Source organism: Balaenoptera borealis (genome assembly GCF_965194805.1).
Source record: "Balaenoptera borealis genome assembly, chromosome: 8".
NCBI classification, from domain to species: Eukaryota; Metazoa; Chordata; class Mammalia; order Artiodactyla; family Balaenopteridae; genus Balaenoptera; species Balaenoptera borealis.
In genome coordinates this window covers 40,009,029-40,027,692 of record NC_138865.1, presented here as the reverse complement: position 1 = coordinate 40,027,692, position 18,664 = coordinate 40,009,029, and the positions used below count along the sequence as shown (strand labels likewise).

At 39.6% G+C, this 18,664-nt stretch overlaps 1 protein-coding gene and 1 long non-coding RNA gene across 4 annotated transcripts in view; one reads left to right on the top strand and one right to left on the bottom strand.

Moving 5' to 3' along the window:
• The window catches only part of LOC309633044, a 195,184-nt gene that overhangs the window by 137,431 nt on the left and 39,089 nt on the right, over positions 1 to 18,664 (top strand). The gene's annotated exons all lie outside the window — the stretch shown is intronic.
• The window catches only part of SLC28A3 (solute carrier family 28 member 3), a 61,576-nt gene continuing 53,557 nt past the window's right edge, over positions 10,646 to 18,664 (bottom strand). For all 3 annotated transcript variants that reach the window (XM_082401182.1, XM_082401184.1, XM_082401183.1), the window contains 4 exons: positions 15,685 to 15,766; positions 14,933 to 15,031; positions 14,605 to 14,722; positions 10,646 to 13,756 (listed from right to left, as the gene is read on the bottom strand). In XM_082401182.1, coding sequence (XP_082257308.1) covers positions 13,636 to 13,756; positions 14,605 to 14,722; positions 14,933 to 15,031; positions 15,685 to 15,766 — 420 coding nt within the window. In that variant the 3' untranslated portion in view covers positions 10,646 to 13,635. The remainder of the gene's footprint in view (positions 13,757 to 14,604; positions 14,723 to 14,932; positions 15,032 to 15,684; positions 15,767 to 18,664) is intronic.

The following is an 18,664-nucleotide window of genomic DNA, read 5'->3' as shown; positions in this document are numbered from 1 at the left end:
CTGAGATGTGTCCTTTAAAAGACTTATTGTCACACTGACCATTAGAAAGCGTGAAGCTAAAGTTGCAACTTATTCACAGCAAATATATAAGACTATATGGTATTTATTTTTGTGCTAAGTTTATTTCTGGCTTTATTGTATGTTTTTGTCTTTTTTCCCCTCATTTATGTTAGTAGTAAGGATTAGGTTTGGCTGTGTGGAATGAAAAACCCCAAACACCAGTGACTTAAACAAGAAAGAAGCTTCAGTTTTCTCAGGAAAAAGTTTGGGTAGGTTGTCCAAGTTTGGAATGGCAGCTCCACCATCATCAGGAGCCCAGACTTCTAATGTGTTGCTCTGTCATTCTCAACAGACAGCTTCAAACTCATGGTCCAAGATGGCTACTCTCCCCATTATGTCTGTGGCCAGTCAGCAGGAAGGGACACAACCAATCCTCCCTTTTGAGGATACTTCCTAGAAGTTGCATAAACAACTTCCATGTACATCCCATTGACCAAACCTTAGTCATATGGGTACACCTAGCTATAAGGACAGCTGGGAAATGTGGGTAGCCATGTGTTTTAGCTAAAAATGAGGACTATTAATACTGCAGAGGAAAGGGAGATGGGCTATTAGGAAACAAGTAGAAGGCTGTGCTAATTTACATTATTTTATGAATCTTTGTGAATTACTTTAAATTCTATCCATACTGGGACAGGGGTAGTTATAAGTAATGAAGGAATAAATAAGTTTACATTCCTTAGAAGGAGGATGGATCTTGTTATTGCTTCTGTTTAACATGAGTCACAATCTCAGAACTGGTCTTCGATGCCTTGGAGTTCTTCAACAGTTTCTGTAATCCCAATTTGGAATGCTCAGGTCACTAAGGGTTGGCAAAGGTAGGACTGGGGAACTTGAGCTATTGTTTTTAATCTCTGAAAGCCTAATGAGCTATATATATTTCACCTGAGCTGAGGGGGATTATATACGTCTTTGATTAAAAGGGGGAAAATCATTATTCAATATAGTTATCCCTTGGTATCCGCGGAGATTGGTTCCAGGACCCCCAGCGGATACCCACATCTGCGGATGCGCAAGTCCCTTGTAGAAGGTCACTAGTACTGTCGCCAGCATATCCGTGGGTTCCGGGTCCGCGGATTCAACAGGCTGCGACTGGCATTGGTTGAATCCGTGGATGCGGAATCCCAGGATATGGAGGGCTGACTGTACATGCAATTTGTTTGGTAGACAAATATCTTTCAAAGAGTGCGGCTCTTAGGGAGCCATGGTGATGTAAGAACATGACAAAAAGGAACCAGAATGGTGAAATGTTTTGGTGCTGCTGACCGGAATTGTTTTTGTCATGAGACTTTAAAGTTATATAGGTACACTAGGGCACTATTTTTAAAACTTCAGTGTGCCTAGGACCTTAGGGACATCGTTAAAACTGCTGGTACCTGGGCCCCTACCCCAGAGATTCTGATTTGTTACCTTGGGGACAGCATTTTGACAAATATTGGACTAAAGGATGTTAATTGCCCAAGGTTAAACATTTCTAAATGGAGTTAATTAAACTTTCCTTTGAAAAAGAACATGAACAAGTCACTAAAAAAACCCACAGAATTTGCTTTGAATACTTTATTTTCCAGGTTTCTGAAGGGTCCAGCGTTTCTCCTCCATGTGACAATGTCTTTTGTGAAGCTTGACCCTCAGACCAATTGAGCACAATTGAATTCCTGCCTAAAAGTTAATGATTTGATGAGGGCTTTTAGCACTCTCTTGCAGCTCTGGACACCTGCTGGGCACCAATGGGCATGGAGAAAGCATCCTTAGGTTCTTCCTCACCATGGCAACCAGTGCACACTGATCCATGTCTGTCAGTTTCCAGGCTGGCGACTCTACAGGGTCACCTGTGCCATAGCAACAGGAGAAAGCTGCAGCTGACTTTGAAACTTTGGCGTTTCAAATGCTCTGGATATACAGCATTTCAATCCCAGGTCCCAGCTTCTTCCTCTTTGTAGTTTCCTGGTGAGAAACTGTTTGACTCCGGGACTTGGGGGACTGAGAGCAACAGGGTGGGAGGGGGGATTCTGGGATGTGAGTGATATTGGTTGCTGATGTGGAGCTGTCAAAATTGGACAGCTGTCAAATTGGAGCTGTCAGCTGAACCGGCAGGAAATAAAAAGTATGAATTATAGGGGAAGGGAGGGAATCACATACATAACAACAGCTTGTAATTTAGGGCAGGAAGTGAATTACAAGCTCTTCACTCTATGTAAAATATCAAGACAAAAGGAAAATCAATCATCCTTGCCTTTGAGTGTTTGGGGGGGCGGTTACAGTAAAATTAGGATGGGAAGGAGAGAGGGATGGTAGCCTTGAATTTTTCCAAACATTTTACTATAAATTTTTTTTTCAAACATACAGCAAACTTGAAATGATTTTGCACTACTTAGATTCTACTATTAACATTTTTAAAAAATTTATTTATTTATTTATTTATGGCTATGTTGGGTCTTCGTTTCTGTGCGAGGGCTTTCTCTAGTTGCGGCAAGTGGGGGCCACTGTTCATCGTGCTGTGCGGGCCTCTCATTATCGCGGCCTCTCATGTTGCGGAGCACAGGCTCCAGACGCGCAGGCTCAGTAATTGTGGCTCACGGGCCTAGCTGCTCCGCAGCATGTGGGATCTTCCCAGACCAGGGCTCGACCCCGTGTCCCCTGCATTGGCAGGCAGATTCTCAACCACTGCGCCACCAGGGAAGCCCTACTGTTAACATTTTATTTTACCTAGTTTAATCACATATTATTCGCACATATCCCTCTATTCTCCATCAATACATCCTACTTAAAATTTTTTAAAATATTCTGATTATTATGTCCTTTCTTTCCTTCCAATTCTGGTGTTTATTACCCTCCTTTTTTTTGTCCTCATTGACCGAAAGCCATAATCTTTAATGATTATGACAAAGAACATGATGATGATAAAACAAAAATAGCCACCATGGGATTGAACATATGCTAAATGACAAACACAGTGCTAGCCACTTTCCTTATCTTACTATCTCATTTGTCAGAATGAGAAGGAGGTATAGTTATCTCTCTTCTAATGATAAGGAAACAGATTCTCAGAGATGAGTGGCTAAACTAGAATTCGAACCTGGTCTTACCTGCCATTTTTGCCTTGGCAGTCCAGTTTCAGGAGAATAACAGTCCTAGAGATTCCCTTTCAAACTGGGTTAGTGAGAAATTCACTAAAATTACTATCAAGATCATTGCTAATGTCACTTTTTGCATGTAGAGAAGTCTTTAGTTCAGAGTATAATGAAAAGGCTAATCTGGGAACCAGTATTATCTGTGAACCCTCTGGGTATCTGCATTTCTTTGCACAGGAGTGAGGTAGGCAATATTTTCCTTCTCTTCATCATCATTGCTGAAATTTATTGAATTCCTCTATGGGTCAAACACCCCACATTCATTTGATTCTCTAATCTAATTCTTTGGAGTAGATATTATAACCTCCATTTTAGAGATGGTAGGGGAAGGAAAGGATCCTTTCTTCTACCCTCTTGGGTTCTGTGCCTGGGGGCCATGAATTAAACACATAAAAGACAGGTTAACAGAAGAAGAAATTTACTTTGCATATATATGGGGGCTTCAAAAGGAAGAAGGAGAAAACCCAAAGAAGTGGTTAGACCCGGGGGCATGTATACCATCTTAACAAAGAGTGATAAATTGTGAAGTTACTAGACAAAGGAAGTGGAGTAAATTGTAAGAAGTAAATTAGCAATAAACTGTGCTTCCCGGGGCAGTAAATTGTGGGAAGGTAAATATATAGGGGAAACTAGTGGAAGAGAAGAATTATAGATTTATTATGCAAACTCAAGTTGGTGTTTTCTCCATTGATAAGAGTTGTCTCCAGTGATTAAGAGTTGTCATCATCTTCCTGGTGTAGGAGGAGACAATTTTACAAATGGAAATTTATGCCTTGCTTTTAGACAGAAAAGGGGAGGGCAGAGAGCTAATTGCTTTCAGCTCAAAACAATCCTTACACAAAAGTGGCATCTTTTAGGGTAGCATACCTTGATCCCCTTCAAAATCAAACAATCGATCCTTACTGGAGATAGATCAAGGGAATAGAACGGAGTCTATATAAACCCCAATACATGGAATGTTATTATGTGTTAAAAGTGGTATCTTAAATAAATGGCAAAAATAGAAACTACCAGTATTCAGTTAATGAAGTTGGGACAACCATCTAGCAAAAATGAAGTTAGAGCCATATATCACACCACTTACCAGGACAAAATTCAAATGGATCAAAGATTTAAATATGCAAAGTGAAACCATAAAAATTTTACAAGGAAATTACTTTTTTTTTTTTTTTTGACCACACAGCGTGGCTTGTGGGATCTTAGTTCTCCAACCAGGGATTGAACCCAGGCCCTCAGCAGTGAAAGCGCTGAGTCCTAACCACTGGACTACCAGGGAATTCCCAGGAAATTATTTTTTGACTTTGAAATGAAGATGGATTTTTTTTATGGCACAAAACCTAGAAGCTATAATTAAAGAAATCAATACATTTAAACATGGAGGAGAAAAATGTATGCATGGCAAAAAAACACCATAAAAAAGTAAAAATACAAATGACAATATGGGGAAAATATTTACAGTTCTTATTGCAGATAAAGGCTTATTCTCCCTCATAGATAAATAGCACCTACAAATGTCTGAGGAAGAGACAACTTACCCAATAGAGAAACTAATAAAGGGTAGGAATAAAGTATTCACAGAAGAAATGCAAATGGCTCCTAAACATACAGAAAGATTCTCAGCTTCATTAAGCAAGAGAAATATACATTAAAAAACACTGAGATACCATTTTCTTTGCATTTTGCAAAAATTCATAAGTTTACTAAAGCACTGCACTGTGATTGGCTGGTGAGAATATCAATCAGTCAAATCTTTATGGAAGGTAATTTGTCAATGTCTTTGAAATTTACAAATGTACATGACCTAAGTTTCAGCAATTCCACTTCTAGAAATTTCTCCTACAAGTATACTCACACATAAGTGAAGCGACATACGTGGAGGCTATTTACTGCAGCATTTTGGGGGTGCAAAATGTAGGATATAACATAAATAGAAAACTACTAAATAAATCATAGTAGATCCATATGATATGTACAAACGAATGAAGTTTTTATATAGTGATTTAGAAGGAGTCCTAGGATATATCATTAAGTGACAAAGAGCTAGGTACAGAACAGGTGTATAATATGCGGCTATTTGTGAACCATCGGTAGGTACAGGGAGTTGACTCTACTCTGTCTCCCTGCAAAAGAGAACCCATGGCTGCTCTCCTGGGCAACCTGAGGAGATAGGACACACAATTCCAGATCCTGCTTTTGCTGGAAATTTCTGGTCCTCCCCTAACTGGGTAAACAGACCCAGGCCCAAGGACCGATGCAGTGCTCTCCCATCCCCTGCTGTCAGCTTGCCCTATAACCAGCGGAACTGGCAGGAACCATACTTTTTGATTCTCCATGGACTAGGACTTTTTTCTTCCTGGACTGGGTCTAAGTGGGGTTGGGAGTTGGCATTCAAACTTACTTTTGTTTTATTCGTACCCAGTTAATCTGTGTTGGCAGTACAAAAGCCCACTCAAGACACAGAGAAATCACTTTCAGTTTCAAGTATGGAACTAGAAAATTCATCTTTAATCAGATGAAGATAACCTGGTGTGTCATTTGCCCAGGGTTTTTACAAAGCTGATGTCACTGTTTAGTGTATAAAATCCCACACAAGCCCAAGCTTGCTGCCATGTTTCATTTACCTTCTTGATTGCCAGCAGAATCTAGCAGGTGGACAGGCTTTATACTGTAAATATGTTGTCCATTCAAAGTTTGATCATTTGGCTTTGCCCTGAGACTTAGCATAAGATAAGAAACATTATGTTGGGAGATAAAATCTCTATGTGTCTCTAGCATTTTTGTATGTCTTACAAGGAACTAATCATGAATTTGTGCAAAGATTTGACTGCAAGAATATGTATTGTCGATGTGTTGATAATCATGAAAAATGGGAAACATCTGTAATAGCCAACCATAAGAGATTGGGTAAATTCTGGTACAGTGATACAGTGGGATGCACAACAGCCATTTACAAATGATGATGTAGGAGAATATTTAACAACATGCAAAAGTGTTCATGATATATTAAGAGGGAAAAGCTGGCCTCAAAGTAAATCACAATAGTGATCTCATTTTGAAAGTCTTAAGCAAACATACACATTGAATGACTATATACCACAGATTATTAGCACTTGTTATATTTTGTGATGGGATATGGATAATGTTTTTATTTTCTTCTTCAGATTTTGAATATTTTTCTACAAAAATAAGGCTGATTACTTTTGCAATAAAGCATTTTATAAAAGGTATTATGAGAAGGGGTAGAGACAAAAACACCTCTGAGCACCTCTTCCTATACAGTTGTAGGAGGCCAACATAGGGAGCCACCTCTGGAGCCCCAAATCTCTGCCTTATCCTCTCAGGACCTCCCAGGCTCTGGCCAGCTGCTGGGGAAATTCTCTGGATCTCTGACCTGTTCCTCGCTATTGATGTCTGGACAGTGTCTGTCCTATCTGACCAGAGGCACTTGTAAAAAACTGTAACCTGAATAAAATTCTCCCCAAACATTTTCCTGGTATTAATGGGAAGAGGGAGGAGAGAGTATTTAAGAAATTAATTTTGTTTTCAGGTCATCTAGAAGACTACCCTCCTGCCAATTTTAGATGGAATTTTGATTGAATTTTTTTGGAATACTTCTGTAACTTTTGAGAAAAAAAACTTTCTTCAGTGTCCAGCTGCAGCCTCCTGTGAGCACCTGACCCTTGTTTGAGAACGCTGGAGTCTGTTGCTATGGAAACAGTACTCAAGTCAGACTGCAACAGGAGGACCTCTCGTGAGTCCCCAAGAACATATTGTTTCCTTCTGTTTGGTTCTTTTTGGTTTAAGTATACACAGAAACCCTCACTTTCTGGATAACCTGTTTTACATGGCCAGACATTGATGAATGGATGGTCAAAGAGAGCAAATAATTCTCAACTGTTTGAGATGTCCCTCTCAGAAAGGGCACGTTGAATTTTGATGGGTGAATTCTAATGAGAATTTGAGTCTTTGTTTTGCACAAGTGCTTTTAAGAACTGGCCAATCTTTCCCACAAATGGGATTAAGTTTATCATGGCTCCAAAGTGACAAAATTTTTAGTTGATGGATGCTTCTGTACCTTGCAAGCTATTGGAGCCAAAATCTGTCATGGTATGATCAAAACTCATCTCAAATATGTGTTGGGCTTTCCTACAATACTTGCAAACTACAAAATGTTTTTTACATTTCTTGTCTATTTTTAACACATGTTCTTGTACTACAGTTAATGTTAAGGTAATTTACTTTTACTGGAGACTTGGAAAAGCCCCGTGATTTTTCTCAGAATGCAGTACAGTGAAAGTGCCATCATGCGGTATGTAGGAGCAGGCTAATCAACATTCTATTCAACCAAGAGTGACCTCATGGTGCTCTAGTCTCTCAGTTATTCCTCACTGAGGCTCAGTCATCACTGGTCTTCCAGTCTGTGGCCTGAAGCCCACCATCTTGAAAATCCCTGTGAAGAACAACATATAGTGAAAAGATTCAGCAAGATTATGAGGGAGAGGAAGGGTGATAAGGAGCAAACCCCCATGTGGTAAACGATGCCTTCTTCACATTCCAATTTATATTTCTGAAGCTTAAGATATTCCGAAACTCCTAAAGAGTGTGTGGCAAATAGAAATCTCTCTCAAAAGCAAATATTCTACAAAAACTAAAGACAACCTAAATGTCAATCAAGAGTAGAAGTGATATATAAATGGTGGTGTAGTCATACAATGGAATAATACTCGGCAATAAAAACAGAATGACCTACTGGATAAAACTTAAATTCATTATGCTGAATGAGAAAAGCAAGAGACAAAAAAGCATGTGCTGTCTGAATCCATTTACATGACGTTCTAGCCGAATCGTTTATTTGAACTAATCTCTAGGGGAAAGAAAATCAATCAGGCTTGCCTGGGAGTATGGGAGCGTGGGGGTGAGATTGACTGGGGAGGGGTACCGGGGAGCTTTCTGAAATGATGGAAGTGTGCTCCATCTTGATTGGGGCGATGGTCACATGGATGTATGTATTTGTCAAAACTCATCAAAATGTACACTTAAAATCGTACATTTATTGTATATAAATGATACCTCAATGAAGAAAAAGTGTCTTTTATAGCCTTTCTCTGTGAGGCATTTTTCTAAGTGCTTTACATGATTTAACTTACTTAATTCTCACAAAAATATGAGGGAGGAGATGTGTTTGTTTGCACTTTACAGATGGGGAAACTGAGGCACAGAGCAGTTACATAAATATCTAAGGTAATGGAGCTAGTGGCTGGGGCCAGGATTTGAACACTGACAGTTCAGGTCCAGAGATGGACGCTTAGCTGCTGAATCATATTTCATACCTGCCAGCAGTGGCAACCAGCTTGTGGTTTCCCGTTTCCTATAAGAGCTTTTCCAAATATGATAGCAGAACAATTGCTCATACAAGCAGAAAGAATCTGGTTACTTAAGTACACCTATTTATTTTGGGTATTGAGATGCTTTTAATGATTCCATTTAGCTTCAAGGTAGATAACACTACTGAATTGCCAACTGGCCTTGCAGAGATTATCAGGAAGACCAGTTGCTTGAACTTCATTTGCTAATCATTGTTCAGGACAGTTAATGCTGTAGGACAAGCAAAATCATGTGCATGATGTTGCCAAGAAATAGAAGGTGAAAGTAATTCTGGCATTGGGCTTGAAAGAAGATTCATTCACTCCAGTTTGATAGTTATAATTACTGTATAGTTTATTATATACTGAGAAAAATTAACAGTGATACCAGTGTTCACTGTGGCTAACTATGGGGAATGAGATTGAAGTGGGAGGAAGATTTCCAATTTCTCCATTATACGCACTGGCATATCATTTGCAATTTTTATTCTGAGTGTGCATTTTTGGATGATATTTTTAAAAAGTTTTTAACAGTGATCCAGTTAACTATTCTTGCTTCTGTGAAGGTTAGTCATTTTGCAATATTCATTCATTCATTCATTGAATAAACATTTACTGAATGTCTGCTAGATATCAGGCACTAGTACTGGAGATACATAGGAATTAGTAGTCTGTCTAGTGGGTCAGACAGACATATGGGTTAACAATTATGAAATGAGGTAGGTACTCTGCAGTTGAAGGAACTCAGATTAGACCAGGGAATATTGCCCTAATTCTCCTTTTAGCTATAGTAATCTATAGATTTGGTGGCTTTACATGACTTAAAGTGGGTTGGGGGGAGAGTGGAAGGAGATGAGGCATTTCTGAGTGACTTAGGATTCTACAGTCCTCTTATTTTATGAGTGTTACTGGAAGCATGCCCAGTACATGGAAGATACGGGTCTGATTCTTCATGTAAACATGACTTGTAAGACATCAGTTTTTTTCCTAATCTTGGTTTCTCATACTAAAGTGATTGGGGAATTCCTTGGCGGTCCAGTGGTTAGGACTCCAGAGCGGCCAAAAAAAAAAGAAAAGAAAAAAAAGAAAGAAAGAAAGAAAAAATAAAGTGGTTGGTTTTCAGTCGCCAGAGGACTAAATTTCAAGATTGTCATTTGAGTGCTTTTCTCTATTCCATGGCTATAGGCTGTACCCCTTGTATCAGTCACTGTCTTCCTATTTTGCAAAAGGCATAGTGAGTAGAGGAACTGGCTTGGTGCAGATCCATCATTTACTTTCTAAAGTCTCTTGAAATAGAAATGCCAAGTAGTCTACTAAAGACCAGGGTAGAAAGAACTCCCTCTACATCCAGGGGCAATCACATTGCCTTTGTAATAAAAAGGAAAATACACTCATCATCATAAGCTTGTGATCCAGAAAAAGAATGGACAAGTGTGTACACTTTTCTTCCTGCTTCAGCTTAAAACAAAGTTGCTTTTATTAAATAACAGGCTGTAAAAAGGTAGCTTTTCTTAGGACCATGTGGTTCATTAGCCTCATATGGTGCACATGTACCAAGGATTTCTTTAATCCTGTGCTCCTGCCTGTTTAAAATGTGAATGATCGCCTCCGCTTCCCCTGCTCCGGTACATTCAGAGTAGTTTAATCCTTCCTGGCACACTGTGTCCTTCAATACCTTCTTTATAAGCATGCCCAATTTTGGAATCGTTCTGTAATTGGAAGTCAGCCTCACTGGGCAGGTGCACATCTTAAGCTCTTCACGATGGCCTACCAGCCTAACTAAACCACAGAGACATGAAAGCAATTAGGTGGGAGCATTTTCAAAATGATGCCTGTTAGTAATCTGTGTAGTTACAGAGACCTTCTCACTCAGACCTAATTGCTTGGATGTTCTATTTTACCAGTAGAAAGAAAAATCAAAGAAAAATTTCCATATTCCATGACTCCAACTATTTTTGGCTGAGACCCTAAGTCTTCTGTAAGGTCAGAGAATTTGTTTATAACTATAGCTTCTGGATTGGAGAGAGAAATGCCATTTCTGACCCCCTCCCCTTTTGCAAACCAATGGAAAATAACAAGGAGAATAAAAAGTTGGAAAGCAAACTTCCATCTTTATTGAATTTAGGAAACATTCATAACTGGACTCATAACTGTATTTAAAAAAGGGCTTTCAAAAAATGGTTCTGAAGAACGTAGGGGCAGGACAGGAATAAAGATGCAGATGTAGAGAATGGACTTGAGGACACGGGGAGGGGGAAGGGTAAGCTGGGACGAAGTGAGAGAGTGGCATGGACTAATATATGCTACCAAATGTAAAATAGATAGCTAGTGGGAAGCAGCTGCATAGCACAGGGAGATCAGCTCGGTGCTTTGTGACCACCTAGAGGGGTGGGATAGGGAGAGTGGGAGGGAGACGCAAGAGGGAGGGGATATGGGGATATATGTATATGTATAGCTGATTCACTTTGTTATAAAGCAGAAATTAACACACCATTGTACAGCAATTATACTGCAATAAAGATGTTTAAAAAATAAAATAAAATAAAAAAGGGCTTTCAGATTAGTGAAAACTGTGTCAGTGTGAAAGATAGACTCAGAAAGACGGCTAGGGACTTCGGATTTCATAGACAGACAAGACAGTGCAGAATTCTTCAAAGTAGATTTCACAGCCTTGGCTTGAAACAAGGTCAGGGTGCACAGACTGACAGCAACATGCTGTCAGCACTAAGTGACCTCAGGTGACAACCGAGGAAACACACAGGAAACACACAGACACTCCATCTTTGACATCTTAGAAGACTATGGCTGGGTGAAGGATAAACTGTGAGGAACAAAGAGCCCTCCAGCTTCTACATCTGCCAAAGAAGAGTGAAGACATCACCGTCCACCAAAACCCTCCATCGACTGGCTTCACTGGGAAAAGGGAAACTTCCAGCCAGCCCAGAGCCACTCACAATGTTCACAGGGGATTGATAAGGTTTCTGGAGGCAACGAGCCTCAAGTGCTCACCAGCTGATTTGCCTGATCCTACCCTTACTATCCTTTCCCATAATATGGCTCAGGAATAATATCTCCGTCCCTCAAACATTAAAAAAGAAACAACATTAAAAAAGAAATCAGCGTGCAACTTATCTGAACATATAGTATTTAAAAGGAAATATCACACATACTCACAGAAGTAGATGAATAAAACACATCAGAAAATTTATATTGCAAAGCAGATGAAAATTAAGACAACGTATTTCTCTAAGAAGCAGTCTGGCAACATATATTAATACCAAATATATACACACACTTCAATTCATGTAGGAAATCATCCTATAAAATTTCATTGTCCATTATGTTAATCATGAATATTTGAAATATGGAGCTATTTCATATATGGAACTGAGGAACTAAAACTTAAAAACTGATACTAATTTCATTTATTGGAAAACTTTTAGGTATTATCTGGAACAACCTGGGTATGCAAATTTATTTTTCAATTGTAAATTTTATGAGATCTAATTACAGATTGTCTTGCCAATGAAAATTTAGTTTCTCAAGATAAGCTCTAAGTATAAAATATACACTAGATTTTTTAAAGATTTAATACAATAAAAAGAATATAAAATATCTCATTGAAAAAATGTATTACTAATATAATAATAATAATAATAATAATATATTGTTAAAGTTAATTTTACCAGTTTCTTTTTACTTTTTCAATGTGGTTACTAAAAAATGTCAAATTATATGCAACTTGCATTATATTTTGATCAGATAACACTGCTATAGAAAATGAAAGCACTGATATATAAACTGACAAGCACAGTTCAAAGTAGCCAAACAAACAAAAACAAAACAAAACAAAAAAACCAAACCAAACCAAACCAAAAAACACCAAACAAAAACAAAAACAAAAAACTGAAAACAAAGTGAATGCTTGTCCATAGAGTAATGACTAGTATACATATATGTAATATGTCATGGGCTATTATGAAGCCTTTGAAAAGAATAGTTAAAGTTTGCCAGTGGACTAGAATACCTACAATGTATTGTTATAGAAGAAAAGTAAACCACATAAAAACGTGAGTAATACCAGTATTGTAAAACTACCATTCCAATCCTCAATAGGTGGATATGTTTGTAAAATATGACCAGAACATAAAAAAGGTACAGAAAATGATGCATCGGGTTATTTAACTTGGGTTACCTGGATGTGATGGGGCAGGGGAGAGGAAGAAGGAAACAAGTAGAAAGAAAATAAAACCTCTAACTCCCTCCCTCCCCCAGAGTGTATATTATCTCTTTTATGTAAAATCACACACACTCCAAGTGAAAAGAAGATGAAGGTGATATGTAAATAGATTCATTCTACTTGTGTAGAAACAACAAATCTGCCGCATTTTTATGTGTTTAGAGAAAGATGCATGTACTAGACCATTAACAATAATCTCAGGGTGTGCTACTGGAAAGAGAGCTGGGGTGAACAGGGTGGAGGAAAAATTGTGTGTGTGTGTGTGAGTGTAAAATTGCCACTTTTATTAGAAGTGAATATTAATTTTTGAATTTGAAAAGGAAGAAACTTAATTAACTCTCAGGAATAAAATAGAATAGAAAAGTGCAAACAGTTACAAAGAGAAAAAAGAGTGAGAAAAATAATAACCATAGCAAACAAAGGAGAACCAGCATATGAATAATTGGCATGCCTGACACACTATTCCACAGGCTTTTATGAAGGCTGACACCAGAACATAGAGAACAGAGGGAAAAGACACGTAAATATATTTTTTCTAAAATAAAGTCTAAATACTGAAAGGGCACAGTAAGTTCCAAGAAAAATATGATACAAATGATCAATAATTAGAAATATCCTAGTATATTGTACTTTGGAGATAAAGAGTCCTTTGGGCATTTAGGTCCCTACTTCATCATCACCACCATCACCACACACACACACACACAAACACAAGTCAACTATTTACACACGGATTAAAAAAAATTACTCTTGTGCATGAACAAAAATGAAATCACAAATAAATTACTCAAGGTATTCCAAAACCTTTTTCACATTTTTTCTGTTGGAGAAGTGGCTGAACTCAAAAAGGAATCCAACTGCAGTTTAGTGTTGGTGGATTCAACAAATTGCAGCAGTGTTTCAAAGAATACAGGCTATGGTTTCCTGCTGGGATGACCTCACCGGGACCGTTGGCAACAGTGCTGGTGAAAAGTAGAATAAAACAGTTAGTTGAGCCTTAGAAAACAGAAACAGTAGATGAGCAGAAGATGACACATTAGAGATTGCATAGGGCAAGAAGCTGATATCCTGCCTCACATTCCAGTTAGGGTGGGTTAAGGACAGAGGCACCAGAGAAGTAGTTTTGACTCTTAAATCCTATTTGGCCTGAAAGGCTCACCTTATTTCCTCTAGAGTAAAAGAATAAAGGATAGAAGCAATCCTTATAAAAACACGTGCACATTAAGAAGGGCAGATGGAGTGGTGATACTGCTTTTGAAGATAGAGACTGTACGGAGTGGGGGTGGCTGGCGTGGGTCACTGATGGCCCCTCATCCACTGTAGCATCACCATCATCATGTTGTCAGGGAAGCCTGCATTGCCTGATACCCTTGAAAGGGAGGCAGTACCTAGTAACTACTAGGGCATGGGCTCTATGGGCAGAAAGACCCAAATTTTCTTGGGTCTTTCTATCTTGATCTTGCTTGCACTCATTTTGCTTGGGTAAGTGACGTTGCCTCCCCAAGCCCAGATTTTATCTAATGCTTAAAAAAGCAGTAGTGCCTAACTTATACAGCGGCTGCAAGGTTTAAGTGAGCTAATTCATACAAAGCACCTAATACACAGCTGGGGGCATATTAAAATGTTGGAGCAGCACTGGTTAGTGCTATGGTTTCTAGTCTTAGTTAGTCAAGATGAAAGGTGGTTAGAACTGCCACACAAGTTCTTATATTAAGAGTTATGAAGTTACAAAAATAAGTGGTTGGGGTCTTTTGGTCTATTTTTATGATTAATGATGGATATAAAGAAGTTATCATCAAGAATACAATACCTGTTCAATAGACTCTGGCAACAAGATACTACATCGGTTGTGTTTCTAACCAAGCTGGAGTTGAAGGCATTCTCCAAAATGTGATGACAGCTGTCCACAGGAGTGCTGCTAAGTACGCCTGGAAGTGGAACAGAGTGCTGCTTATTTAATTAATGAAGTCACTGAACTCTGCTTCTATTCTTGGCTTCTCCACCATGCTCCACACATTTCACCTCACAATCTGCTTAACGGCAGCTCTGCCTCTCAGCTCTCTGCAGAGGCACCGTCCCCCCAAAGCTGCCATCCTCTGAGCACAGGGAGACCGGACACAGAGGACGCAATGCAGTACCTGCGATGCAGGCTGTCATGAAGCAGGCGATGGTCCCTGCAATCAGAGCTCTCATTGCTCCTGCGGCGATGTCACGCTTTCTGGAAGGAGCTATGGATGCTGGGAAATGTGGAAGCAAGCATGGCAGATTAATGTTGAGCCTGTTGATTAGAATTCCAAATTCCCAGCCTTTGAGAATTGTTCTGGGGCTGGAGTCTCAGGTCCGTTGACTTTTCTTTTTTTAAACTGAGCTGGAGAATTCAAGATTCAAGAGCTTAGTGATGAGCTCCACGTCCAGAGAAGTTTCTCTGGTGTAGGAGAACTCACAGTATGTTCATGAGGGCATGACAAGGCAAATGGGTTTCAAGGAAGGATTCCAAATATCTGCAACTCATCTGTCACCATCTCCTTCTTTGCCCATGGTGGCATAGAATTAATTAATCACTGCATTTTCCCATTGAATTTCCACTGGCCCTCAGAATCCTTCTCCAGCTGGTCATTATAAATCTACTGGAATTGGCATACAAAGTGTAATCTATTTGTCATCTTTGAGTGGAGTAACACCTGTACATTTGAGCAAATTTTTCCCGACATTAGCTTGAATAGACATGGGGAAAACTACATTGCAGAGCAGGGGTAAAAAATAGACTCGAAAGAACTTACTGCTGTTGCAGGGCTCTTTTTTTCAGACACAAATAATGTTACAGAGCAACATGGAGATTGGAAGCATGTTTATATCATATCTGTTGTTGGAGAATATTCTTTTCACTTACTGAGTCCGCCGATCACTATTCCTAGGGAACCGAAATTGGCAAAGCCACAGAGAGCATAAGTGGCAATTGTCTCAGCACGAATCTAGGAATAAGCATAAACACACAGATGTATACGTGATGTGACCCAGCTGAGTATATCTGATATCCTAACTGGGCTTCCTATTCCGACTATGGAATCAATATTGACAAATAAATGTACAGTGTATGGTGTCAAACACCTGTTGCTTCCTGGTCTCTTTTTTCCATCTCCCCTTGAATTTATTTTTCTTTTTCTTTGGCTGTGAGGGGTCTTCGTTGCTGCCTGTGGGCTTTCTCTAGTCGCAGCAAGCGGGGGCTACTTTTCGTTGAGGTGCGTGGGCTTCTCATTGTGGTGGTTTCTCTTGTCATGGAGCATGGGCTCTAGGCGCACGGGCTTCAGTAGTTGCGACATGCAGGCTCAGTAGTTGTGGCGCACGGGCTTAGTTGTTCTGTGGCATGTGGGATCTTCCTGGACCAGGGATTGAACCCGTGTTCCCTGCATTGGCAGGCAGATTCTTAACCACTGCACCACCAGGGAAGTCCTCCCCTTGAATTTTCAGGGAGGGAAAGGGGCTGTGTGGATTCAGGGACTCTCCATGAAGTTCTTGGAGTTGGTAGTGTTGGCCTCTACAAATGCTATTTTCTGCTCGGTGATAACTTCTAATATTCAGTATGACCTGGCCACTTGCTATATTGTGTCAGGCACAGTACTAGCTGCTGACAATACAAAATTGGTCCCAGAAAATACTCACATTACATTTATTTGACAAAGGACTTATTCAGAATGTATAAAGAACAGTTATAACTCATTAAGAGGACAAGCACCCAATAAAAAACATAAAGAGATATCATGAAAGATACACAAATGGCCAAAATAAGCACATGAGAAGATGTTTGACATCATTAGTCACCAGGAAAATGCAAATTAAATTAAAACAATGAGCTTACTACACATCCACTAAAATGGCTAAAAAAGATGGACAACACCCAGTGTTGGCAAGGATGTTGAGCAATTGGAACTCTTGTGCATTGTTGGTGGGAATGTAAACTGACACAGCCTGTTTGTAAAATACAAACATACTTGGCAGTTTCTTATCAAATTAACATAACAGCCTGTACGACCCAGTAATGCCACTCCTAGGAATGTTCCCAGGAGAAATAAAAACGTGTCTTCAAGAAGACTGTACGTGAATATTTATAACAGCTTTATTCACAATAGCCCCAAGCTGGAAACAACTCAAATGCCGTTCAGTTGGCGAATGGATAAATAAAGTGTGGATATGCATTAAAAAAGAATACTACTCTGCAGTAGAAAAGAAAAAACTAATACATGCAACAACATGAATCCTAAGTGAGTCCATTTATACGAAATTCTAGAACAAGCAAAAGTGATCTATAGTAAGAGAAAGATCACTGGTTTCCTGGGACTGGGTTGGGGTGGGATGGGGTGGTGTTGACAACTGGCCATGAGGGAAGTTTTCTAGGTGTAGTGGAAATGTGTGATATCTTGATTGTTTGTGGTCGTGGTTACACTGGTGACAGATTTATCAAAACATACGTACACCAAAAGTAGGCCTTTTTTGTATGCAAATTATACTTCAGTGAAAAGGAATTATCTTAGTAAAAACGAAGCTCACAGATACCAGAGGGGCTCCCTTCAGCTGACTGTGGTGTGTGCTTGCCTTTCTTTGTTCCTCAGCTCTGACCAGACCATAGGAATGTTAGGTAGTGGGAGAGAGAATAGTCCTTTCACAGGGCAGTAAGAAGATGGCAGGTGAATTCTTGGAAGCGTGAGCATGACCCTCCTTCTCTCTTCCAATAGGCAAGAGGTGCTGCTCAGGCCAGACAATCTTCCTCAGGTTGAGGGGCTGATTATGGGAGGCTTGGAAGATTCAATAGGCTCGGTTGTTCACCAGAGGCACAGCCAATCTGGCAAAGGCACCCACACAACCGAGGCAATAATTTTCTTTGCCAAAATCCTGAGAAAAATCTATGATTTGGTTCAAAGAACAAACCTTTTCTTTTTTCTTTCACTAACTGGATTTTTAAAAGCTCACATTCAAGACTCAAGTGCTCATGGTAAGTTTTTTTTTTTTTTTTTAATATTTAGTATATATATATATATTTTTTTTTTTAGTAATTGTTTTTTGTTTTTTCCCTTTTTAATTAATTAATTTATTTATTTTTGGCTGTGTTGGGTCTTCGTTTCTGTGCGAGGGCTTTCTCTAGTTGTGGCAAGCGGGGGCCACTCTTCATCGCGGTGCGCGGGCCTCTCACTGTCGCAGCCTCTCTTGTTGCGGAGCACACGCTCCAGACGCGCAGGCTCAGTAGTAGTGGCTCACGGGCCTAGTTGCTCCGCGGCATGTGGGATCTTCCCAGACCAGGGCTCGAACCCATGTCCCCTGCATTAACAGGCAGATTCTCAACCACTGCGCCACCAGGGAAGCCCTAAGTTTTTTTTTTTTTCATGGTAAGTTTTTTGTTGATTATAAGTCTCCTCTTTTCTTTCATAATTTCTGAGAACTCCTTTGTTGATATTCTCAATCAGCGTGCATACAGTGGGCAGGAAAAAAATATTCCAAGTATTTGAGCAGTCCACTGTTTCTGGAAAAGCTCATCATCTTTGTCCCCTGCTCTGTCTAGTGCTTTTCATTTAGTTCAGTTGGTTTCAAAAATAGGCAGGCTTATTAAGAGACCGTGAGGAGGGAGATGGCATAAAGTGCTTGAGATTCCTCTTTCTCCTTCTGGGGATCTGTGGGAAAGGGATACACAAATGTGGCCATGTAGGGTTTTATGATAAGAGGAAAAGGAGGCTGGGATGATTCCACTTTGCCCTTGCCCATAAATGTGCAGGATTATGTGATGGAAAGACAAATACCATATGATATCACTTATATCTAAGTGGAATCTAATCCATCCATAATACATCTTCCAGCTCTCCTTGCACAGGAGCAAAGGTGCC